We start from the raw sequence: 23,350 nt of genomic DNA, 5'->3' as shown, positions 1-23,350 counted from the left end.
AGAGAATCTTGCATTTACCTGTGCACCTAGCTCCTTCATATATGGCTCTAGTTCACTGAAAAGGTCATAGCCTTGATGGAAGAAAGTCAAATGGGCAAACATAAAAGACAGCATCTGTGATAAACAGAAGGAAAGAGAATACGTTACAAACATTTGTTAGACAAGATAACATTGCCGATAACATTTGTAAATTTTGTAAATAAAGGGCTCAGAAAAATATTAGCAGGAAATACCATAAACCACTAAATATAAATGAAAATGTGTATGAGCCTACTGGCCTCAGTAAAGACAAAAACCTACAAAATCAATCTCTTTCAATGTAAAATTCAAGCACCACACAATACTGTTAGGTTGTAAACATTTATGAAATGCATTATTCTGCACTTGATTTTATTAATAGTCCCCTGGTTGAGAAATGAGATGTATTACAAACCAAATATATATTAACACATGCTTGCATTCAGCCCTGCAGGAGATCATCCTTGGCGCACGTAAAACAAGCTAAGCACTACAGCACAGCAGTATTGTCTTTCCACAGCCCAGATGACTGAACTGAAATCAATAAGCTGTTCTTCAGTTATAAGAAGGGCAGAGCATATCTTCAGAAGCATTGCAATTCCCAGGGAAATTACGAAGCATAAAATCAGTGTATTATAATGGAGACATGAAAAATTCATGCATACATTGTTAAGTCCCATTTTTAACCTATATGCCTAATTGCATGTACAGCTACATACACGGCAGGAGGAAGCAGTGCATGAGGACAAAATTTAAAAGTTGACAAGTGGCTTTTGCTGTAAAGGCTGCAGTACAGAAAAGTTGTTTTGAGTAGTGAAGTCAAAAAGCTAAAAAAAGAAAAATGCTCATTATAGACCAGGGATTCTCAACCAGTGTGTCTAGACACCACATTAATATATCACAGCACTTGGCTGGAGGTGTCACATGGATGTAAAATGACATTCAACCAATTCTAATGCATATTGAAGGACAGGAAATAAAATATGCTAAATATATTTGGATGAAAAAGGTTCAGTTAAAATTGTTATTACTAACAAGACATTTTTGTCACATATCTAGGGATTAGTTGATCCCGGGCTAATAGCAGAAAATAACAGTAACACTAATGGAGAGACACCTTTCAAGCAAAAAAAATTAAAACATTTTTTTTTCTCAATAATGACTGACTAATTATTTAATACTAGTCCTAAAGCCCGTGTAGACGGGTCAATTTTTGCAGTACAGCAGTCCCACCCCTTACTCTCTATCCCCCCTCTTTTGCTCCCCCCCCTTGCTCTCTCCCTCCCCCCTCTCTTGGACTCCCTCGCCCCCCTCTCCCCCCCCTCTCTTGCTTTCTCTCTCCCCCCCCCTCTTGCTTTCTCTCTCCCCCCCTCTCGCTTTCTCTCTCCCCCCCTCTTGCTCTCTCTCTCCCCCCTCTCTTGCTCTCTCTCTCCCCCCCCCTCTTGCTTTCTCTCTCCCCCCCCCCCCTCTTGCTTTCTCTCTCCCCCCCCCCTCTTGCTCTCTCTCTCCCCCCCTCTCTTGCTCTCTCTCCCCCCTCTCTTGCTCTCTCTCTCCCCGCTGTCTTGCTCTCCCCTCTCCCCCCCTCTCTTGCTCTCTCTCCCCCCTCTCTTGCTCTCTCTCCCCCCTCTCTTGCTCTCTCTCTCCCCCCTCTTGCTCTCTCTCCCCCCCTCTCTTGCTCTCTCTCCCCCCTCTCTTGCTCTCTCTCCCCCCTCTCTTGCTCTCTCCCCCCCCCTCTCTTGCTCTCTCTCTCCCCCCCTCTCTTGCTCTCTCTCCCCCCCCCTCTCTTGCTCTCTCTCCCCCCCCTCTCTTGCTCTCTCCCCCCCCCTCTCTTGCTCTCTCCCCCCCCCCCCTCTCTTGCTCTCCCCCCCCCCCTCTCTTGCTCTCTCCCCCCCTCTCTTGCTCTCTCTCCCCCCCCCCTCTCTTGCTCTCTCCCCCCCTCTCTTGCTCTCTCCCCCCCCCTCTCTTGCTCTCTCCCCCCCCCTCTCTTGCTCTCTCTCCCCCCCCTCTCTTGCTCTCTCTCCCCCCCCCTCTCTTGCTCTCTCTCCCCCCTCTCTTGCTCTTGCTCTCTCTCTCTCTGCCCTCTCTTGCTCTCTCTCTCTCTCCCCCCCTCTTGCTCTCTCTCTAACCCCCCTCTCTTGCTCTCCCCCCCTCTCTTGCGCTCTCTCTCGCCCCCTCTCCTGCTCTCTCTCCCCCCCTCTCCTGCTCTCTCTCCCCCCCTCTCTTGCGCTCTCTCTCTCTCTTTTGCTCTCTCTCCCCCCTACTCTATTTTGTTTTCTCTCCCCACTCTTTTGCTCTCTCACAGCCACGCACACTGCCGCTGGCCACACCCACCAGTGAGCCACGCCCCCATTGTGGTGCTCCCACCCGGCCACACCCCCATCACGGCCTCTCTCATTCAACTCACGTGCTCCACTGATCCTCACACACTCCACTGAACTTGCGGCAGACAAGCTCCACAAATGCTGACACTGATGATTTGAATGTTAAGGCCAGGTGTTGTTTGTCATTGCAGTCTCTACTGTGCATGACTGCATCTGACAAACATACCTGGCTTTTTATTATATAGGATATTTTGATAAATGATCTGGTTTAAAAAAAGACAGTCAATAGTATAACTTTAGACGCTTGTTTAGTTCGGACATGGGATACATTAGATCAGAGGTAATAGAAGCATTACTACTACACTGGGATGAACTTTTTTTTTTTTTACAATTCCAATGAACATCCAATCTGTGTGTGTCATATGACACTCTTGAAGTCCAGCCCTTTGAAAGCCCTTAGGAAGCTTATGTAGAAAGTGGGTGGGACTGCTCTTTATTTCACTGCCCAGCCAAATGAGGAAATAAAGAGGCAGAGGAACAGAAGATGCCAAGTTTTTATTTTCCTTCTATTGGCAGTGAGTCCACGAGAATATTCATTACCTATGGGAAACCAATACCCAAAAGAGGCTGTGGAGTTCACTAATGTTCGGGAGGGAAAGTAGGGAAGGTAGTACTAAATAGTAAGCACCAAAAGCTTGCAGAACCCTTCTCCATCAAATTTGTACAACTTCTTGAAAGTGTGTAAGGAAGACCACGTCGCAGCTTTACAGATCTTCTCAACTGAAGCCTCATTCTTGAAGGTCCAAGTAGTGGACACCACATACTGATCAGAATTCTCAGCCAAATTGAAATACAGGATGAACGAGAAAGAAGATTGACTAAACTCGTTAGTAGCGTGAAGGTAGAATTTCAATGCTCGGACCATGTCCAAATTGTGTTACAGTCTCTCATTGGCGGAAGACGGATTAGGACAAAGAAAAGGAACCACAATCTCCTGATTTATGTTCCAAGTATTCACCACTTTAGGTAGAAAGCATGGATGAGTCCTCAACACAGCCTTATCCTGATGGATCACCAAATACGGAGTATCACACATCAAAGCTGAAAGCTCTGACACTCTGCGAGCAGAGGAAACGGACAATAAAAAGACTGCCTTCCAAGTGAGTAACTTGCTATCAACAGAATGCAGAGGCTTAAATGGAGCTCTCTGAAGAACCTTAAGAACCAAATTCAAACTCCACGGAGGAGCAACAGGTTTAAAAACAGATAAAATCCGAAAGGGCAAATATGAGACCCTTGATAGAACTGGCCGACAGGCCTTTCTTCAGACCCTTCTGGAGAAACTGAAGGAAACGTGGAGTCTTCACCCTACAGCAAGAAAAACCTCAATGGTCACACCAGTGAAGATAAGTTCTCCATATGTTATAGTAGATGCTCCTGGTGATCGGCTTGCAAGCCTGAATAATAGTATCAATCACATCTTCAGAGAAGCCACTCTGAGCCAAAATCAACTGTTCAATCTCCAGGGAGTAAGCCTCAGAGTATCTAGATTTTGGTAAAGAAACTTTCGTTGAGTCAGCAGATTCTGACAAAGAGGCAACCGCCAAGAAGGGGCTGAGGATAATCTCACAACATCTGCGTACCTGGTTTCTGAATAGTTGGAATTCTGTCCTGTTTGATCTGAACAACCACCCGGGGCAGAACAATCAGAGGGAACAGATAAACAAGGTTGAAGTACCAAGGAACTGCTAGAGCATCCACTAGCTCTCCCTGAGGATCTCTGGACCTCGATCCGAAACTCAGGAGCTTGGTATTGAAGCGGGAAGCCATAAGATCTATATCTGGAACACCCATCTGCTAGATATCTCCAAAAAAACCTCCTGATTCAAAGACCACTCCCCTGAAGAGTCTGCCTGCTCGCTCAGGAAATCCGCTTCCCAATTCTTAACACCTGAAATGTGGATAGCGGAGATCTGACATTGATGTCTCTCTGCCCACTGTAAGATTCGAGACACTTCCTACATTGCCAGAGAGCTTCGGGTGCCATTCTGATTGTTTATGTAGGCCACCCTGTAGTGATGTTGTCCGACTGACCCAATTAAGGCCACGCTAGAAGTGCGTTGTATATAGGCCTCAACTCGAAAATGTTGATAGGTCGAGATACCTCCTTCAGGCACCAGGTTCCCTGAGCTCTCAGAGAACCCCATACTGCCCTCAAGCCCGACAGACTCACGTATGTGGTGAATATTACTCAGGCGGGATGACAGAAACTCATTGCTAGGAGAACTGGAGCTGGAAATTGCCACCATGCAAAGACTCTCTCTCATCTGAGCATCCAGATGGATGAACTGAGACAGATCTGAGTGACCTCCATTTCACTGTTTGATCATAAACAACGGTAGTGGTCTCAGATGAAGGCAAGCAAATGGTATAGCATCCGATGCCGCAACCATGAGACCTACCACCTCCATGCATTGTGCTATTGAACAATGGACAATGGACTGAAGCACACAACACGCTCCCTGAAGTTTCTCCTTGCGCTGGTCTGTAAGATAGATGCGCATACTGAGAGTTTATGATCATTCCCAGAAAGTGTACTCTTGTCTCTGGAATGAGAGAGCTCTTTTCTAGGTTGACTTTAAAACCATGTGATGCAGACACGAGTAACCTCTGTGTGTGATCCCAAGCCACTGGAAAGGATGGGGCTTTAACCAGAATGCCGTCGAGGTACAGGGCCACTACAATCCCTTGCAGACAAACCGCATCCAGTAAAGCTCCCAGCACTTTGGTGAACACTCAAGGTGCTGTAGTCAGTCCAAAAGGAAGAGCGTCAAACTAGTAGTGCTTGTCTAAGAAGGCAAAGCAAAGGAAACGGCAATGATCCTTGTGTATTAGGATGTGAAGGTGCATGTCCTTTAAATCTATGACCCTCTTGAACTAGGGGAAGAATGGACCTTATCGTTTCACTCTTAAAGGTGGGAACCCTTTACGAATTTGTTGAGTCCCTTCAAATCCAAAATAGGGAGGAAAGTGCCCTCTGTTTTGAGAACCACAAAGAGGTTGGAGTAGAACCCTTTTCCTCTTTCTGCTTGGGGAACTGCAACCACTAATCCTGATTGCGAAAAGGAAGTCCACACAACAGAGCAGAGCCGCTTTCTTTACAGCAATAGATGGACACTCGGAGGATGAGACTGAAAACCTATTCTAAAGAACAATGTCTAGAACCACAATGAGACCATTCCTTTTGAAAGGAGAGTCTGCCCCCCTACACAATCTGCTCCTAGGTTGGTGGTGAGCCGTCATGCTGACTGTCTTGAGAAGTCTTCTTGGGCTGTCTGTTCTTATTCCACACTTGTGTGGGTTTCCAGGTCACCCTGGAGACTCTGTCTTAGGTGTCTCCGCACCACTATGATTCCTGTTCGGTTGTAAAGAAAAGAAAATGCTATGTCAAACAATTCTTAGGCTTAGATTTCTTATCCTGTGGTATGAAAGTCCAGAACCATATCAAATTGAGACTTGCCCTTAAAGGAAAAGGATAAAAGCAGAGACTTAGAGACGTTGTTTGCAGACCACGACTTGAGCCACTAGGCCCTCGTGGCCATAACTGCAAAACAGGCGTTCTTAGCATTGATGCGAATAATCTGGAAAAAGGCATCAGCTTCAGAGATTATCATCTATTATCATCTAGAGACTATCATCCTGAATTTCCTCCAGAGTAGTTTCCATGGTAATCTGTTCCGCCAAGTACTCACACCAGAATTTAGCCGCCACAGTGACTACATCGATCTACGGCAGGATGAAACAGGGTGCCAAACTGGAGTAAGAGTCATCTGAGGTGTCCCTCAAATCTTTTATCTAGGGGATCCTTAAAGGACTTGCTGTACGCAAGGAGGATAGTGGTGCATTTGGACAATATGGAGATAACACCATCCAGCTTAGCTACACTATTCCAGACCTCCACAAGGGCTGCAGAAACAGGAAAAGATATCTTAAAGGCCCCCGAAGGGGTAAAGGGGGTCCTCCTCCGGCAGTTTTGCCGCCAGTACTCCCAGGGTCGACAGGACCTTCTTCAGCAGTAGCCAAAGCAGATCCGATTTAAGCCTAATCGTCCCCTCCTCCAAGTCATCTTCCGACTCGGAATCAGAAGGGTCAGAGGAAGAATTTTCTCCTTTAGAGCTAAATAAAGGGTCATCCTCAGAAGGTTGCCCAAAACTATCGGTCACACCAGGGCTACATGTCGGAGAGCAATGTTTAAACGTTCTATTACGTTTCCCCGATACCTGTCTAGCATTCAGGACAGCAGACAGAGCTGCCTCAATGAGGGCTGAAAGATCGTCGGGATAGACGGCCCATCCCAGCCGGAGCTAAGCGGCTTTCAGTGTTTATTGGCTGTTGAACAGAAATGTCTGCATCACCCAAAGCCTGAGAAGCTGTAGTAGCGCCCTCCAGGGACCAGCCGAAGGGGGCTCTTCTGCGGTCTGACCGCTTGGGCCTCCTAGATGAGACATTTATAGTGCAGTGTCAAAGGGTTTACAGTGGATAATATGCAAAAGCATACACTTATTTTTTTCAAATTTAGTCACAGAGGAAGATTCCTCCAAACTTTGTAACAGCATAGAATCATCCATAATAAACAAAAAAGTATTTGTGAACACATAGGTCCCAAGACCCAAATAACTGTCCCCTTGTAAGCCATGTTTAGGGAGTCTTACCCACTCTGGACCGGCCCAGCAGCGTTGCTGCTCTCCCACAGGACTACTGTGCAGTGGATTTGAAGCGGAAATGTTGCGAAAACGCTCTAGGGCGGGAACAAGTAACAACCCACTGCAGCGGCCTGTATTAAAACATAGCCTAGCATTTTAGTACACCCCATGACAGGAAATATATAAGGCTTGTCACTGTCCTGCAATTAAAGCACCATGGCACAGCCCTCACAGCCCCTGACTCTAGTTTATAAACAACAAACAAATGTCTGTCACAAGGGATTAAAATATGAACAAGACATTTCCTAGGGTAGGAACCAAACCTATCCCCCTTCTTTATTAGACAAAATGCCATGAAAGAGGTTAAAAACGTACCTAGTGTGAAAAACACCGCAATAACAGACAGGAGATTTAGGTTAAACTGGAAAGAGGCATGGGAAATCCAGCGTCGACCAGCACAATATATACCAATACTCCAGAGATTTATATGGATATATTATAACTCGCACATTGAGCCAATCCATGTAGAACTTCATCTTTTCATAACAGAGCACCTCTCTCTGCCAACCTGAAGTAGGAGGCATATTTATAGCCTTGTTTGGGGTGTCTTTTTCCTCTTCCTGGTGGCCAAGAATAGTATTTCCCATAGGTAATGAATATTCTTGTGGACTCGTGTGTGTGTGTGTGTGTGTGTATGTGTGTATGTATATATATACACACACACACACACACACATACATACACACATACAGTATCTCACAAAAGTGAGTACACCCCTCACATTTTTGTAAATATTTTATTATATCTTTTCATGTGACAACACTGAAGAAATTACACTTTGCTCCAATGTAAAGTAGTGAGTGTACAGCCTGTATAACAGTGTAAATTTGCTGGCCCCTAAAAATAACTCAACACACAGCCATTAATGTCTAAACCGTTGGCAACAAAAGTGAGTACATCCCTAAGTGAAAATGTCCAAATTGGGCCCAAAGTGTCAATATTTTGTGTGGCCACAATTATTTTCCAGCACTGCCTTAACCCTCTTGGGCATGGAGTTCACCAGAGCTTCACAGGTTGCCACTAGAGTCCTCTTCCACTCCTCCATGACGACATCACAGAGCTGGTGGATGTTAGAGACCTTGCACTCTCCCACTTTCCATTTGAGGATGCCCCACAGATGCTCAATAGGATTTAGGTCTGGAGACATGCTTGGCCAGTCCATCACTTTTACCCTCAGCTTCTTTAGCAAGGCAGTGGTCGTCTTGGAAGTGTGTTTGGGGTCATTAAGTTGAAATACTGCCCTGTGGCCCAGTCTCCGAAGGGAGGGGATCATGTTCTGCTTCATAATGTCACAGTACATGTTGGCTTTCATGGTTCCCTCAATGAACTGTAGCTCCCCAGTGCCGGCAGCACTCATGCAGGCCCAGACCATGACACTCCCACCAACATGCTTGACTGTAGGCAAGACACACTTGTCTTTGTACTCCTCACCCGATTGCCGCCATACACGTTTGATACCATCTGAACCAAATAAGTTTATCTTTCTCTCATCGGACCACGGGACATAGTTCCAGTAATCCATGTCCTTAGTCTGCTTGTCTTCAATAAATTGTTTGCGGGCTCTCTTGTGCATCATATTTAGAAGAGACTTCCTTCTGGGACGGCAGCCCTGCAGACCAATTTGATGCAGTGTGCGGCGTATGGTCTGAGCACTAAAAGGCTGACCCCCGACTCCTTCAACCTCTGCAGCAATGCTGGCAGCACTCATACGTCTATTTCCCAAAGACAACCTCTGGATAGGATGCTGAGCATGTGCACTCAACTTCTTTGGTCGACCATGGCGAGGCCTGATCTGAGTGAAACCTGTCCTGTGAAACCGCTGTATGGTCTTGCCCACCGTGCTGCAGCTCTGTTTCAGGGTCTTGGCAATCTTCTTATAGCCTAGTCCTTCTTTATGTAAAGCAACAATTCTTTCAGATCCTCAGACAGTTATTTGCCATGAGGTGCCATGTTGAACTTCCAGTGGCAAGTATGAGAGAGTGTAAGAGCGATAACACCAAATTTAACACACCTGCTCCCCATTCACACCTGAGACCTTCTAACACTAACGAGTCACATGACACCAGGGAGGGAAAATGGCTAATGGGCCCAAATTGGACATTTCCACTTAGGGGTGTACTCACTTTTTTTGAGAACGGTTTAGACATTAATGGCTGTGTGGCGAGTTATTCTGAGGGGACCGCAAATTTACACTGTTATACAGGCTGTACACTCACTAACTACATTGTAGCAAAGTGTCATTTCTTCAGTGTTGTCACATGAAGATATAATAAAATATTTACAAAAACGTTGAGGGGAGGAGAGTCCATGGCTCCATTCATTACTATTGGGAATTTAGAACCTGGCCACCAGGAGGAGGCAAAGACACCCCAGCCAAAGGCTTAAATACCTCCCTCACTTCCCTCATCCCCCAGTCGTTCTGCCGAGGGAACCAGGAACAGTGGGAGAAATATCAGGGTAAAAAAAGCTGCCAAAAGATGAATACATTTAGGGCTGCCAAACGGAGATACGTGCAGGAGCCGTGGACTCTCCTCCCCTCGATGGAAATGATATTATCAGGTAAGCATAATTTATGTTTTCCATCTAAAAGGGGAGAAGAGTCCACAGCTTCGTTCATTACTATTGGGAACATATACCCAAGCTCTAGATGACACTGAATGAAACCGGGAGGGTAAAAGGCGGACCGTAATCTGAGGGCACCAAAGCCTGCAAAACCTTTCTCCCAAAAACAGCTTCCGCAGAAGCAAAAACGTCAAATTTGTAAAACTTTGTTAAAGTGTGTAAGGAGGACTAGGTAGCTGCCTTACAAATTTGCTCCATAGGGGCCTAATTCTTGAAGGCCCAAGATGAAGTCACAGCTTTAGTTGAATGAGCCGTGATCCTCTGAGGAGGCTTATGTCCCGCCGTCTCATAAGCCAAGCGAATCAAGCTCCTCAACCAAAAAGACAAAGAAGTAGCAGAGGCCCTTTTCCCCTTGCGTGTCCTAGAATACACCACAAAAAGAGATGTAGACTGTCTGAAAATCTTTGTAGCCTGAAAATAGAACTCCAAGGCACGAACCACATCCAGGTTATGAAGTAACCTCTCCTTTGAAGAGGAAGGGTTAGGACACAAAGAAGGAACCACTATTTCCTGATTGATGTTATGGTTAGACACCAACTTGGGGAGAAACCTCAACCCAGTGAGAAGTACAGCCTTATCCTCATGAAACACCAGATAAGGAGGATCAGATTGCAAGGCAGCTAGTTCAGATACTCTGCGTGCCAATGCAATAGCCAACAGGAAGAGAACCTTCAAGGACAGAATCTTAATGTCTATGGAATGCATAGGTTCAAACGGAAACCCTCTGCAAAAGCTTAAAGGGACAGTCTAGGCCAAAATAAACTTTCATGATTCAGATAGAGCATGTAATTTTAAACAATTTTCCAATTTACTTTTATCACCAATTTTGCTTTGTTCTCTTGGTATTCTTAGTTGAAAGCTTAACCTAGGAGGTTCATATGCTAATTTCTTAGACCTTGAAGCCCACCTCTTTCAGATTGCATTTTAACAGTTTTTCACATATTTCATATAGATAACACTGTGCTCATGCACATGAAGTAATCTGGGAGCAGGCACTGATTTGCTAGACTGCAAGTCTGTCAAAAGAACTGAAAAATGGGTCAGTTTGCAGAGCCTTTGATACAAGATAATCACAGAGGTTAAAAGTATATTATTATAACTGTGTTGGTTATGCAAAACTGGGAAATGGGTAATAAAGGGATTATTTATCTTTTAAAAAAAAAAATTCTGGTGTAGACTGTCCCTTTAAGGACTAAGTTTAAGCTCCAACGTGGAGCCAACTGTCTAAAGACAAACCTGATTCTAGACAGAGCCTGAACAAAAAAGATTGAATGTCAGGGAGCTCAGTGAGTCTACTATGCAACAAAACCGATTATGCCGAAAAATCTATCCCTTTAAGGAACTAGCGGCAAGACCCTTCTACAAACCATCTTGGAGAAAGGACAGAATCCTGGATACCTTCACATTATGCCAAGGATATCCATGCTTCTCACACCAGGACAAGTAAGTCCTCCACACCTTATGGTAGATGCGACGAGTTACTGGCTTCCTTGCCTGAATTAGAGTATCAATCACACTCTCTGAAAAGCCTCTCTTGGCTAAGACTAGGCATTCAATCTCCACGCAGTCAGTCTCAGAGATCTAGATTTCGATGTTGAAAGGGGCCCTTTGACAGCAGATCCCTGCGACAGGATAACCTCTACGGCGGAGAGGATGACATCCCCACCAGATCCGCAAACCACGTCCTCCATGAAGGAGCAATCAGAAATGACCGGGGTCCACTAATGTTTGATGCGTGCCACTACGCGAGGTAGAAGTGGTAAAGGTGGAAAAATGTAAGCTAGGCTGAATCCCCAAGGAACCACTAAGGCATCTATCAGCTTTGCCTGGGGATCCTTGGACCTCGACTCGTATCGAGGTAGCTTGCAATTGAGTCTGGACACCATGAGATCTATCTCCGGCGATCCCCATCTGTGACAAATCTCTGCAAACACTTCGGGGTAAAGAGACTATTTCCCCGGATGGAAGGATTGTCTGCTGAGAAAGTCTGCTTCCCAGTTGTCCACACCTGGAATGTGAATCACTGAGAGCGAGCAGTCGTGGGACTCCGCCCACTCCAAAATCCAAGACACCTCCCTCATCACGAGGAAGCTCCTCGTACCCCCCTGATGGTTGATGTAAGCCACTGAGGTACAAGGCCAAGCCTTCAGGCATTGTAAACCGCTCATAGTTCTAGGATGTTGATCGGAAGGAGAGACTCCTCCCTGGACCACTTTCCTTGTGCCATCCTGGCACCCCAAACAGCTCCCCATCCTGTCAGACTGGCGTCCGTTGTCACAATCTCCCAGGAAGGTTGCAAGAAGGATATCCCCATGGACAGTTGCTCCGGACGAATCCACCAAGAGAAGGAGTTCCGAGTCTGAGCATCCATGGATATCAGCTATGATAAATCTGAATGCTCGCCGTTCCACTGTCTCAACATGCACAATTGAAGAGGTATGAGATGGAACCTGGCGAATGGGATGACCTCTATGCTTGACACCATGGGGCATATGTATCAAGGTCCGAATGGAGCTTGATGCCCCGTGTTTCTGGCGAGTCATCAGACTCGCCAGAAACAGCAGTTATGAAGCAGCTGTCACAAAGACTGCTGCTCCATAACCTGTCCGCCTGCTCTGAGCAGGCGGACAGACATCGCCAGAAATCAACCCGATCGAGTACGATCGGGTTGATTGCCACCCCCTGCTGGCGGCCCATTGGCCGCGAGTCTGCAGGGGGCGGCGTTGCACCAGCAGCTCTTATGAGCTGCTGGTGTATTGCTGAATACGGCAAGCGTATTGCTCGCCATATTCAGCGATCTCTGTCGGACCTGATCCGCTCTGTCGGATCAGGTCCAACAGACATTGATAACTATAGGCCCATAAGACCTATCACCTTCATACATTGAGCCACTGACGGGCTTGTGGAGGACTGAAGGGCAAGATAGGTGGACGCAAGCTTCCTGCACAGCTGATCTGTGAGAAATATCTTCATGGACAGTCTATTATCGTGCCCAGGAACTCCACCCTGTTGCTGGGAACCAGGGAACTCTTTTTTGCGTTGATCTTCCAACCGTGAGATTGGAGCAGAAGAAGAAGAGCCCTAGAATGATCCTCTGCGAGGCTGAGCAACAGCGCTTGAACTAGGATGTCGCCCAGGTAAGGGGCCACCGCAGCAACGCCTCTGAATCTGGCCACTGCAAGCAGTGCCCCCAGAACTTTCGTGAAGACTCTTGGGGCCGTCGCCAGACCAAAAGGAAGGGCCATAAACTGGAAGTGTTTTTGCTCAAGTAACGCAAATCTTAGGAATCTGAAGTGGTCCCTGTGAATTGGCACATGAAGGTAAGCGTCCTTCAAGTCTACAGTCGTCATGAACTGTCACTCTTGAACTAGGGACAGAAAAGATCTGATTGTTACCGTTTTGAACGATGGAACACTTGCTTAAACACTTTAGGTCCACAAAAAGGTTGGAATAGTACCCTAGTTCCCTTTCGGCTAGGGGTACTGGTACGATAACCCCGAGAGAGGCGAGATCTCTCACACACTCTAGAAAGGTTTTCCTCCTGTCAAACCTGTCTCCAAGACCAGAAAGGAGAATTTGCCCTCGGGCGGATGGTATCTGAAACCTATCCTGTAACCATGGGAGACCACCTCTAGAACCCAAGGTTCCTGAATGTCCTGCAACCAAGCGTCTGAGAATAGAGATAATCTGCCCCCTACATGATCCGGAGACCGGTCGGGGGCCGCCCCTTCATGCCGATTTAGTCTCAGCGGGCTTCTTGCTCTGCTTAGACTTGCTCAAAGATTGAGCCGGCTTCCAAGATCCCTTGGACTGGTCCGCTTTTGTGGCAGGTTGCTGGCGCTGGGTCTAGTCTGCATGAAAGGGACGAAAAGTAATTCCTTTAGGCTTAGCCTTCTTATCCTGCGGTAGGAAAGCTCCCTTGCCTCCCGTAACCGTGGATATGATCGAATCCAATCCAGGATCTTTCCTTGAAAAGGCAGGGACAACAGCCTCGCCTTAGAGGTCATGTCCGCAGACCAAGATTTTAGCCACAGAGCCCGGCGCACTAAAACAGAAAAACCTAAGACCTTAGAATTCAGGCAAATAATTTGCATATTGGCATCACAGATGAAAGAATTGGCGATCTTCAGCGCCTTAATCTTCTCCTGTATCTCGTCGATGAATGTCTCCCCCTCGACCATTTCGAACAGGGATTCACACCAATATGTTGCAGCTACAGCGACCGCCGCAACGGGTGAAGAACAAACCCTGTGTGCTGAAACATCTTTCTCAACATGTTTTCCAGCTTTTTATCCATGGGCTCCTTAAACGACGAACTATCCTCGAGGGGAATAGTCGTCCGCTTCGCGAGCGTAGAGATAGCCCCATCCACCTTAGGGATGGTCCCCCACAGCTCAAACAGAGTACAGAACAGGAAACTGTTAAAGGAAGAAGGGGAAAAACATAATTTATGCTTACCTGATAAATTCCTTTCTTCTGTTGTGTGATCAGTCCACGGGTCATCATTACTTCTGGGATATAACTCCTCCCCAACAGGAAATGCAAGAGGATTCACCCAGCAGAGCTGCACATAGCTCCTCCCCTCTACGTCAGTCCCAGTCATTCGACCAAGAATCAACGAGAAAGGAGTAACCAAGGGTGAAGTGGTGACTGGAGTATAATTTAAAAGATATTTACCTGCCTTAAAACCGGGCGGGCCGTGGACTGATCACACAACAGAAGAAAGGAATTTATCAGGTAAGCATAAATTATGTTTTCTTCTGTTATGTGTGATCAGTCCACGGGTCATCATTACTTCTGGGATACCAATACCAAAGCAAAAGTACACGGATGACGGGAGGGATAGGCAGGCTCATTATACAGAAGGAACCACTGCCTGAAGAACCTTTCTCCCAAAAATAGCCTCCGAAGAAGCAAAAGTGTCAAATTTGTAAAATTTGGAAAAAGTATGAAGCGAAGACCAAGTTGCAGCCTTGCAAATCTGTTCAACAGAGGCCTCATTCTTAAAGGCCCAAGTGGAAGCCACAGCTCTAGTGGAGTGAGCTGTAATTCTTTCAGGAGGCTGCTGTCCAGCAGTCTCATAGGCTAAACGTATTATGCTACGAAGCCAAAAAGAGAGAGAGGTAGCAGAAGCTTTTTGACCTCTCCTCTGTCCAGAATAAACGACAAACAGGGAAGAAGTTTGGCGAAAATCTTTAGTTGCCTGCAAGTAGAACTTGAGGGCACGAACTACATCCAGATTGTGTAGAAGACGTTCCTTCTTTGAAGAAGGATTTGGACACAAGGATGGAACAACAATCTCTTGATTGATATTCCTGTTAGTGACTACCTTAGGTAAGAACCCAGGTTTAGTACGCAGAACTACCTTGTCTGAGTGAAAAATCAGATAAGGAGAATCACAATGTAAGGCTGATAACTCAGAGACTCTTCGAGCCGAGGAAATAGCCATTAAAAACAGAACTTTCCAAGATAACAATTTTATATCAATGGAATGAAGGGGTTCAAACGGAACACCCTGTAAAACGTTAAGAACTAAGTTTAAACTCCATGGCGGAGCAACAGCTTTAAACACAGGCTTGATCCTAGCTAAAGCCTGACAAAAGGCCTGGACGTCTGGATTTTCTGACAGACGCCTGTGTAACAAGATGGACAGAGCTGAAATCTGTCCCTTTAATGAACTAGCTGATAAACCCTTTTCTAAACCTTCTTGTAGAAAGGACAATATCCTAGCGATCCTAACCTTACTCCAGGAGTAACCTTTGGATTCGCACCAGTATAGGTATTTACGCCATATTTTATGGTAAATCCTTCTGGTAACAGGCTTCCTAGCCTGTATCAGGGTATCAATAACCGACTCAGAAAAACCACGTTTTGATAAAATCAAGCGTTCAATTTCCAAGCAGTCAGCTTCAGAGAAGTTAGATTTTGATGTTTGAATGGACCCTGTATCAGAAGGTCCTGTCTTAGAGGTAGAGACCAAGGCGGACAGGATGACATGTCCACTAGATCTGCATACCAAGTCCTGCGTGGCCATGCAGGCGCTATTAGAATCACTGATGCTCTCTCCTGTTTGATTTTGGCAATCAATCGAGGAAGCAGCGGGAAGGGTGGAAACACATAAGCCATCCCGAAGTTCCAAGGTGCTGTCAAAGCATCTATCAGAACCGCTCCCGGATCCCTGGATCTGGACCCGTAGAGAGGAAGTTTGGCGTTCTGGCGAGACGCCATGAGATCTATCTCTGGTTTGCCCCAACGTCGAAGTATTTGGGCAAAGACCTCCGGATGAAGTTCCCACTCCCCCGGATGAAAAGTCTGGCGACTCAAGAAATCCGCCTCCCAGTTCTCCACTCCCGGGATGTGGATTGCTGACAGGTGGCAAGAGTGAGACTCTGCCCAGCGAATTATCTTTGATACTTCCATCATTGCTAGGGAGCTTCTTGTCCCTCCCTGATGGTTGATGTAAGCTACAGTCGTGATGTTGTCCGACTGAAACCTGATGAACCCCCGAGTTGTTAATTGGGGCCAAGCCAGAAGGGCATTGAGAACTGCTCTCAATTCCAGGATGTTTATTGGAAGGAGACTCTCCTCCTGATTCCATAGTCCCTGAGCCTTCAGAGAATTCCAGACAGCGCCCCAACCTAGTAGGCTGGCGTCTGTTGTTACAATTGTCCAGTCTGGCCTGCTGAATGGCATCCCCCTGGACAGGTGTGGCCGATAAAGCCACCATAGAAGAGAATTTCTGGTCTCTTGATTCAGATTCAGAGTAGGGGACAAATCTGAGTAATCCCCATTCCACTGACTTAGCATGCACAATTGCAGCGGTCTGAGGTGTAGGCGTGCAAAAGGTACTATGTCCATTGCCGCTACCATTAAGCCGATCACCTCCATGCATTGAGCTACTGACGGGTGTTGAATGGAATGAAGGACACGGCATGCATTCTGAAGCTTTGTTAACCTGTCTTCTGTCAGGTAAATCTTCATTTCTACAGAATCTATAAGAGTCCCCAAGAATGGAACTCTTGTGAGAGGAAAAAGAGAACTCTTCTTTTCGTTCACTTTCCATCCATGCGACCTTAGAAATGCCAGAACTAACTCTGTATGAGACTTGGCAGTTTGAAAGCTTGAAGCTTGTATTAGAATGTCGTCTAGGTACGGAGCTACCGAAATCCCTCGCGGTCTTAGTACCGCCAGAAGGGCACCCAGAACCTTTGTGAAGATTCTTGGAGCCGTAGCCAATCCGAATGGAAGAGCTACAAACTGGTAGTGCCTGTCTAAGAAGGCAAACCTTAGATACCGGTGATGATCTTTGTGAATCGGTATGTGAAGGTAAGCATCTTTTAAATCCACTGTGGTCATGTACTGACCCTTTTGGATCATGGGTAAGATTGTCCGAATAGTTTCCATTTTGAACGATGGAACTCTTAGGAATTTGTTTAGAATCTTTAAATCTAAGATTGGCCTGAAAGTTCCCTCTTTTTTGGGAACCACAAACAGGTTTGAGTAGAACCCTTGTCCTTGTTCCGACCGCGGAACCGGATGGATCACTCCCATTAATAACAGATCTTGTACACAGCGTAGAAACGCTTCTTTCTTTATCTGGTTTGTTGACAACCTTGACAGATGAAATCTCCCTCTTGGGGGAGATAATTTGAAGTCTAGAAGGTATCCCTGAGATATGATCTCTAGCGCCCAGGGATCCTGAACATCTCTTGCCCAGGCCTGGGCGAAGAGAGAAAGTCTGCCCCCCACTAGATCCGGTCCCGGATCGGGGGCTCTCGGTTCATGCTGTCTTTGGGGCAGCAGCAGGTTTCCTGGCCTGCTTGCTCTTGTTCCAGGACTGGTTAGGCTTCCAGCCTTGCCTGTAACGAGCAACAGCTCCCTCCTGTTTTGGTGCAGTGGAGGTTGATGCTGCTCCTGTTTTGAAATTCCGAAAGGGACGAAAATTAGACTGTCTAGCCTTAGCTTTGGCTTTGTCTTGAGGTAGGGCGTGGCCCTTACCTCCTGTAATGTCAGCGATAATTTCTTTCAAACCGGGCCCAAATAAAGACTGCCCCTTGAAAGGTATATTAAGTAATTTGGACTTAGAAGTAACATCAGCTGACCAGGATTTTAGCCACAGCGCCCTACGTGCCTGTATGGCGAATCCTGAGTTCTTAGCCGTAAGTTTGGTTAAATGTACTACGGCCTCCGAAATGAATGAATTAGCTAGTTTAAGGACTCTAAGCCTGTCCGTAATGTCGTCTAGCGTAGATGAACTAAGGTTCTCTTCCAGAGACTCAATCCAAAATGCTGCCGCAGCCGTAATCGGCGCGATACATGCAAGGGGTTGCAATATAAAACCTTGTTGAACAAACATTTTCTTAAGGTAACCCTCTAATTTTTTATCCATTGGATCTGAAAAAGCACAGCTATCCTCCACCGGGATAGTGGTACGCTTAGCTAAAGTAGAAACTGCTCCCTCCACCTTAGGGACCGTTTGCCATAAGTCCCGAGTGGTGGTGTCTATTGGAAACATCTTTCTAAATATTGGAGGGGGTGAGAACGGCACACCGGGTCTATCCCACTCCTTAGTAACAATTTCAGTTAGTCTCTTAGGTATAGGAAAAACGTCAGTACTCGCCGGTACCGCAAAGTATTTATCCAACCTACACAGTTTCTCTGGTATTGCAACGGTGTTACAATCATTGAGAGCTGCTAAGACCTCCCCTAGTAATACACGGAGGTTCTCCAATTTAAATTTAAAATTTGAAATATCTGAATCCAATCTGTTTGGATCAGAACCGTCACCTACAGAATGAAGCTCTCCGTCCTCATGCTCTGCAAGCTGTGACGCAGTATCAGACATGGCCCTAGTATTGTCAGCGCACTCTGTTCTCACCCCAGAGTGATCACGCTTGCCTCTTAGTTCTGGTAATTTAGACAAAACTTCAGTCATAACAGTAGCCATATCTTGTAATGTTATCTGTAATGGCCGCCCAGATGTACTAGGCGCCATAATATCACGCACCTCCCGGGCGGGAGATGCAGGTACTGCCGCGTGAGGCGAGTTAGTCGGCATAACTCTCCCCTCGCTGTTTGGTGAAATTTGTTCAAATTGTACAGATTGACTTTTATTTAAAGTAGCATCAATACAGTTAGTACATAAATTTCTATTGGGCTCCACCTTGGCATTGGAACAAATGACACAGATATCTTCCTCTGAGTCAGACATGTTTAACACACTAGCAATAAACTTGCAACTTGGTTATAATCTTTTTTAGCAAAAACGTACTGTGCCTCAAAGAGGTACTAAACGATTAAATGACAGTTGAAATAATGAACTGAAAAACAGTTATAGCATCAAACTTTAAAACAACACAACTTTTAGCAAAGGTTTGTTCCCATTAGAAAAATAACAATAATTAAATTTGACATAAAAATTACAGAGCAACGTTTTTATTCACAGTCAATATAAAATTCTCACAGCTCTGCTGAGAGAATCTACCTCCCTCCAAAGAAGTTTGAAGACCCCTGAGATCTGTCAGAGATGAACCGGATCGTGCAGGAAATATAAGAGTAACTGACTGGAATTTTTTGATGCGTAGCAAAGAGCGCCAAAAACGGCCCCTCCCCCTCACACACAGCAGTGAAGAGAAACGAAACTGTCACAATTAAAACCAAACAACTGCCAAGTGGAAAATAATGCCCAAATATTTATTCACTCAGTACCTCAGAAATGTAAACGATTCTACATTCCAGCAAAAACGTTTAACATGATAAATACTTATTAAAAGGATTAGTGACTTTTAACAGAGTAGTTCCGGTGAAATACCATCCCCAGAATACTGAAGTGTATACATACATGTCATTATAACGGTATGGCAGGATTTTCTCATCAATTCCATTCAGAAAATAAAAACTGCTACATACCTCAATGCAGATTCATCTGCCCGCTGTCCCCTGATCTGAAGCTTTTACCTCCCTCAGATGGCCGAGAACAGCAATATGATCTTAACTACTCCGGTTAAAATCATAGTAAAAAACTCTGGTAGATTCTTCCTCAAACTCTGCCAGAGAAGTAATAACACGCTCCGGTGCTATTGTAAAATAACAAACTTTTGATTGAAGTCATAAAAACTAAGTATAATCACCATAGTCCTCTCACACATCCTATCTAGTCGTTGGGTGCAAGAGAATGACTGGGACTGACGTAGAGGGGAGGAGCTATGTGCAGCTCTGCTGGGTGAATCCTCTTGCATTTCCTGTTGGGGAGGAGTTATATCCCAGAAGTAATGATGACCCGTGGACTGATCACACATAACAGAAGAAAGGAAGAACCAAATCGCTCCCATTCATTCTTAATAATATTAGCAGGAACCGGGAAAGACTGAGGTACTACCCTGTCCTCGTATACCTTGTCAAGCTTAGGAATCGCAGGTTCCTCTGGTATCTTAGGTTCCGGAACCTCCAAGAGTAGGAGCACCTGCCGAAGCAGAAAGCGTAAATTCTACAACCTAAACCTATAACCAGGCTCCTCCACCGCTGGAGGTTTAGAGGATAAGTACCGGTCGGGGGCCGCCCCTTCATGCCAAAGAATCGGAGTGGGCCTCGTCATCATATAGGGCCTCTGGATCTTCCGTCGGCAGAGGACAAACCCTGGGCCGGGCCGCTATGATAAACCCTATGCTTGCGCTTAGCAGAACGTGGTAAGGCATGGATCACTTTCAAAACTGCCGATTCCAGTTGGTCTGCAAAGTCTGACGGCCAACGAGTCTCTCCCGAAGGAGTAACGGTTGAACCCCGGGGCACTGCATGTGCAATCATAGATGAATGTAGGGAACGCATCTCCCAGGACGAAGAACCCTCAGAGGTGGACGGCTCAGTAGTACTAGACATCTATTTACAGCAGCTACTGAGCATATCTAGATATGCTTTCAGCAAGTGATATCAAGAGAATGAAGCAAATTAGACAATAGAAGTAAATTAGAAAGTTGTTTAAAATGACATGCTCTTTCTAAATCACGAAAGAAAAAAATTGGCTCTCATGTCCCTTTAAGCAGGCTGATATACCAGAACCTCCTCACTTTATCAAGGAAGGAGAGCGCGCTTGGATAGACTGACTTTATTTATTAAAAAGTCACCTTTATACCACCAATGGCCGGGGCACTCACCACCTCCTAGGACAAGGACTACAGAAACCGCTACGTCTCCTGCGCCACAGATCAACAGGAAGGATAGATATCCACACCTAGTCACATGGAATGCCTGGCAGGACCGCCCTGCACTAGGGAATAACACGCCAAAAATGGCAGTGCAAAGTTTCCGCAAGTAATCTGAAAGTTCCACACATTCCAGAGCCTCATCACGCACATAACGCAGCAATGGCACAATAAACAATATCATGTATAACCCCCCCCCCCCCTGTTCAATAATCCCCCTTCCAGGAATATTAACCCTTGATTCTGTAAAGATAAAAAGGCGCCACACTGTTTTCTATGTTATCATTATTAAGAAAAAAATTAAATGATCTTACCAGAATCTACGCCGTGGAACAGGAACACAGCCCTTCAAGTGTGACAGGTAAGTAGCCTCGCTCCTGACATGGACTTGAGTGAAGAAAGCAGGCAGCGAAACTTGTCAACGCTGATTGCTTATGGAGCTGTTAATATGAGTCGGGATGGTTTCACAGAAAGACTCTCCCTGCATCTCCGAACTTTCGCCCAGGCTCTCACTGAGAGGCTGACAGGACTACTTAAAACTCCAGTCCCACCTCGAAGAGTACTACCCTCCATAAGAGAATACTCCAAAACTCCGGTAACTCCTCTGCCATCCTCCTGTGACAAAAGGCAAAGAATGACTGGGGGATGAGGGAAGTGGAAGAGGTATTTAAGCCTTTGGCTAGGGTTTCTTTGCCTCCTCCTGGTGGCCAGGTTCTAAATTCCCAATAGTAATGAATGAAGCCGTGGACTCTCCTCCCCTTTAGATGGGGGGGGGGGAAACAAACAAACAAAAAAAAAATATATATATATATATATATAAATATATATATATATATATATATATAAATATATATATATATATATATAATATATAAATATAATTATGGGGTTTTGTTTGTACACCAATATATTTTTCCTTGCAACATTTTTAAAGTCTGAAATTTACCAATCACTTTAACATTGTAGAAGCAAGATATATTCGTCCCACATTGCCTCGTTTGATTATCAGCGGCTCATTTATGTCCTAAAACCTGTGATATTGAGAATGATGTGCTTATACTGTGGATTTAGCATGGATCGTCTTTAAAATTAAAGGGACAGTCTACCCATACCCTAGTTTTGCATAACCAACACTGTTATATTAATACACTTTTTACCTCTGTGATTACCTTCTATCTAAGCCTCTGCAGACTGTCCCCTTATTTCAGTTCTTTTGACAGACTTGCATTTTAGTCAATCAGTGCTGTCTCATAAATAACTCCACAGAAGGGAGCACAATGTTATCTATATGGCACACATGAAGTAGCGAGGTCTAGCTGTGAAAAAAGTCAAAATGCAGTGAGATAAGAGGCGGCCTTCAAGGGCTTAGAAATAAGCATATGAGACCACCTAGGTTTATCATTCAACAAAGCAAAATTTGATGATTAAAGTACATTGGAATTTTTTTTTAAATTGCATGTCCTATCTGAATCATGAAAGGTTAGTTTTGACTAGACTGTCCCTTTAAGATGACATCTAATGTTTGTCCTCTCTTTGTAAACTCATGCTGCCATGGAGAAACAGCCTTAGGAAGATGCACATCTATTAGTAAAGCTATTTAATTCCAGTTTGGAACCCTGTAATCTGTCCTCTCACCCTCCTGATTATTCTTAATTCCAATATGATTCAATTTATAAAACACTATGTTGAATGGTGAGACTGTTCTGGATTGCATATATGAGATCTCCTTTGGATTGTTTGCTTTATAACCAGTTTAACATAAGCTAATATATAAGACAAAGCAAAGACGGATAAAGAGTCTCTATTCAAGTTAAAAACATCCAAAGACTTTAGTTGTAATTTAAGTATAAAAATCCAATAACACCAGCACAGAAACAGGACCAGCTGTCTCCTGTTTCTGTGCTGGTGTTATTGGATTTTTATCCTTAAATTACAAATAAAGTATATGGATGTTTTTAACTTGAATAGAGACTCTTTATCCGTCTTTGCTTTATATTGATTCCGGACAAGGAGTCCGTTTACTACAAGAGTCTCAGCAGCCTCCACCTGGTGCGAGAAGCCGCCCTTGTACACGGTACCTAGAAGAGTTGAAGAGCCGGTAAAACCGGGAGAGTGGATTGGAGCAGATTTGGGAGATACTCACACAACCCCTAAGTGACGTCACACTCCAAACTTGAGGAGAGACATCGGTGCAAGCTGTACTCGCAATGAAATAAGAATCGGTCAGTGAATAATCCCACAGCGGAGCTGTGGTTCACTTATGACGTTCGAATTTCCTTACTGGCACCTACTCCGGGATTTGTTCAAGTGAGTTCTGTGGCTACGTTTCAAGCAGGGTGAGTGTGTGTGAATAACAGCTGATATTTGAACATATATCATTTATGGGACTTTGCTGCCTCAAGCTCCTGTGCTATCTGAATGTACTCTC

General features: G+C 45.3%; 1 protein-coding gene across 3 annotated transcripts in view; it reads right to left on the bottom strand.

The window, feature by feature from the left end:
• ACAP2 (ArfGAP with coiled-coil, ankyrin repeat and PH domains 2) overlaps positions 1 to 23,350 on the bottom strand; it is a 379,535-nt gene that overhangs the window by 193,141 nt on the left and 163,044 nt on the right. For all 3 annotated transcript variants that reach the window (XM_053710199.1, XM_053710201.1, XM_053710202.1), the window contains one exon: positions 19 to 114. In XM_053710199.1, the coding sequence (XP_053566174.1) occupies positions 19 to 114 (96 nt within the window). The remainder of the gene's footprint in view (positions 1 to 18; positions 115 to 23,350) is intronic.

The sequence above is a fragment of the Bombina bombina genome, chromosome 4, assembly GCF_027579735.1.
Source record: "Bombina bombina isolate aBomBom1 chromosome 4, aBomBom1.pri, whole genome shotgun sequence".
Classification (NCBI taxonomy): Eukaryota; Metazoa; Chordata; class Amphibia; order Anura; family Bombinatoridae; genus Bombina; species Bombina bombina.
This window is presented reverse-complemented; position numbering and strand designations above follow the sequence as displayed.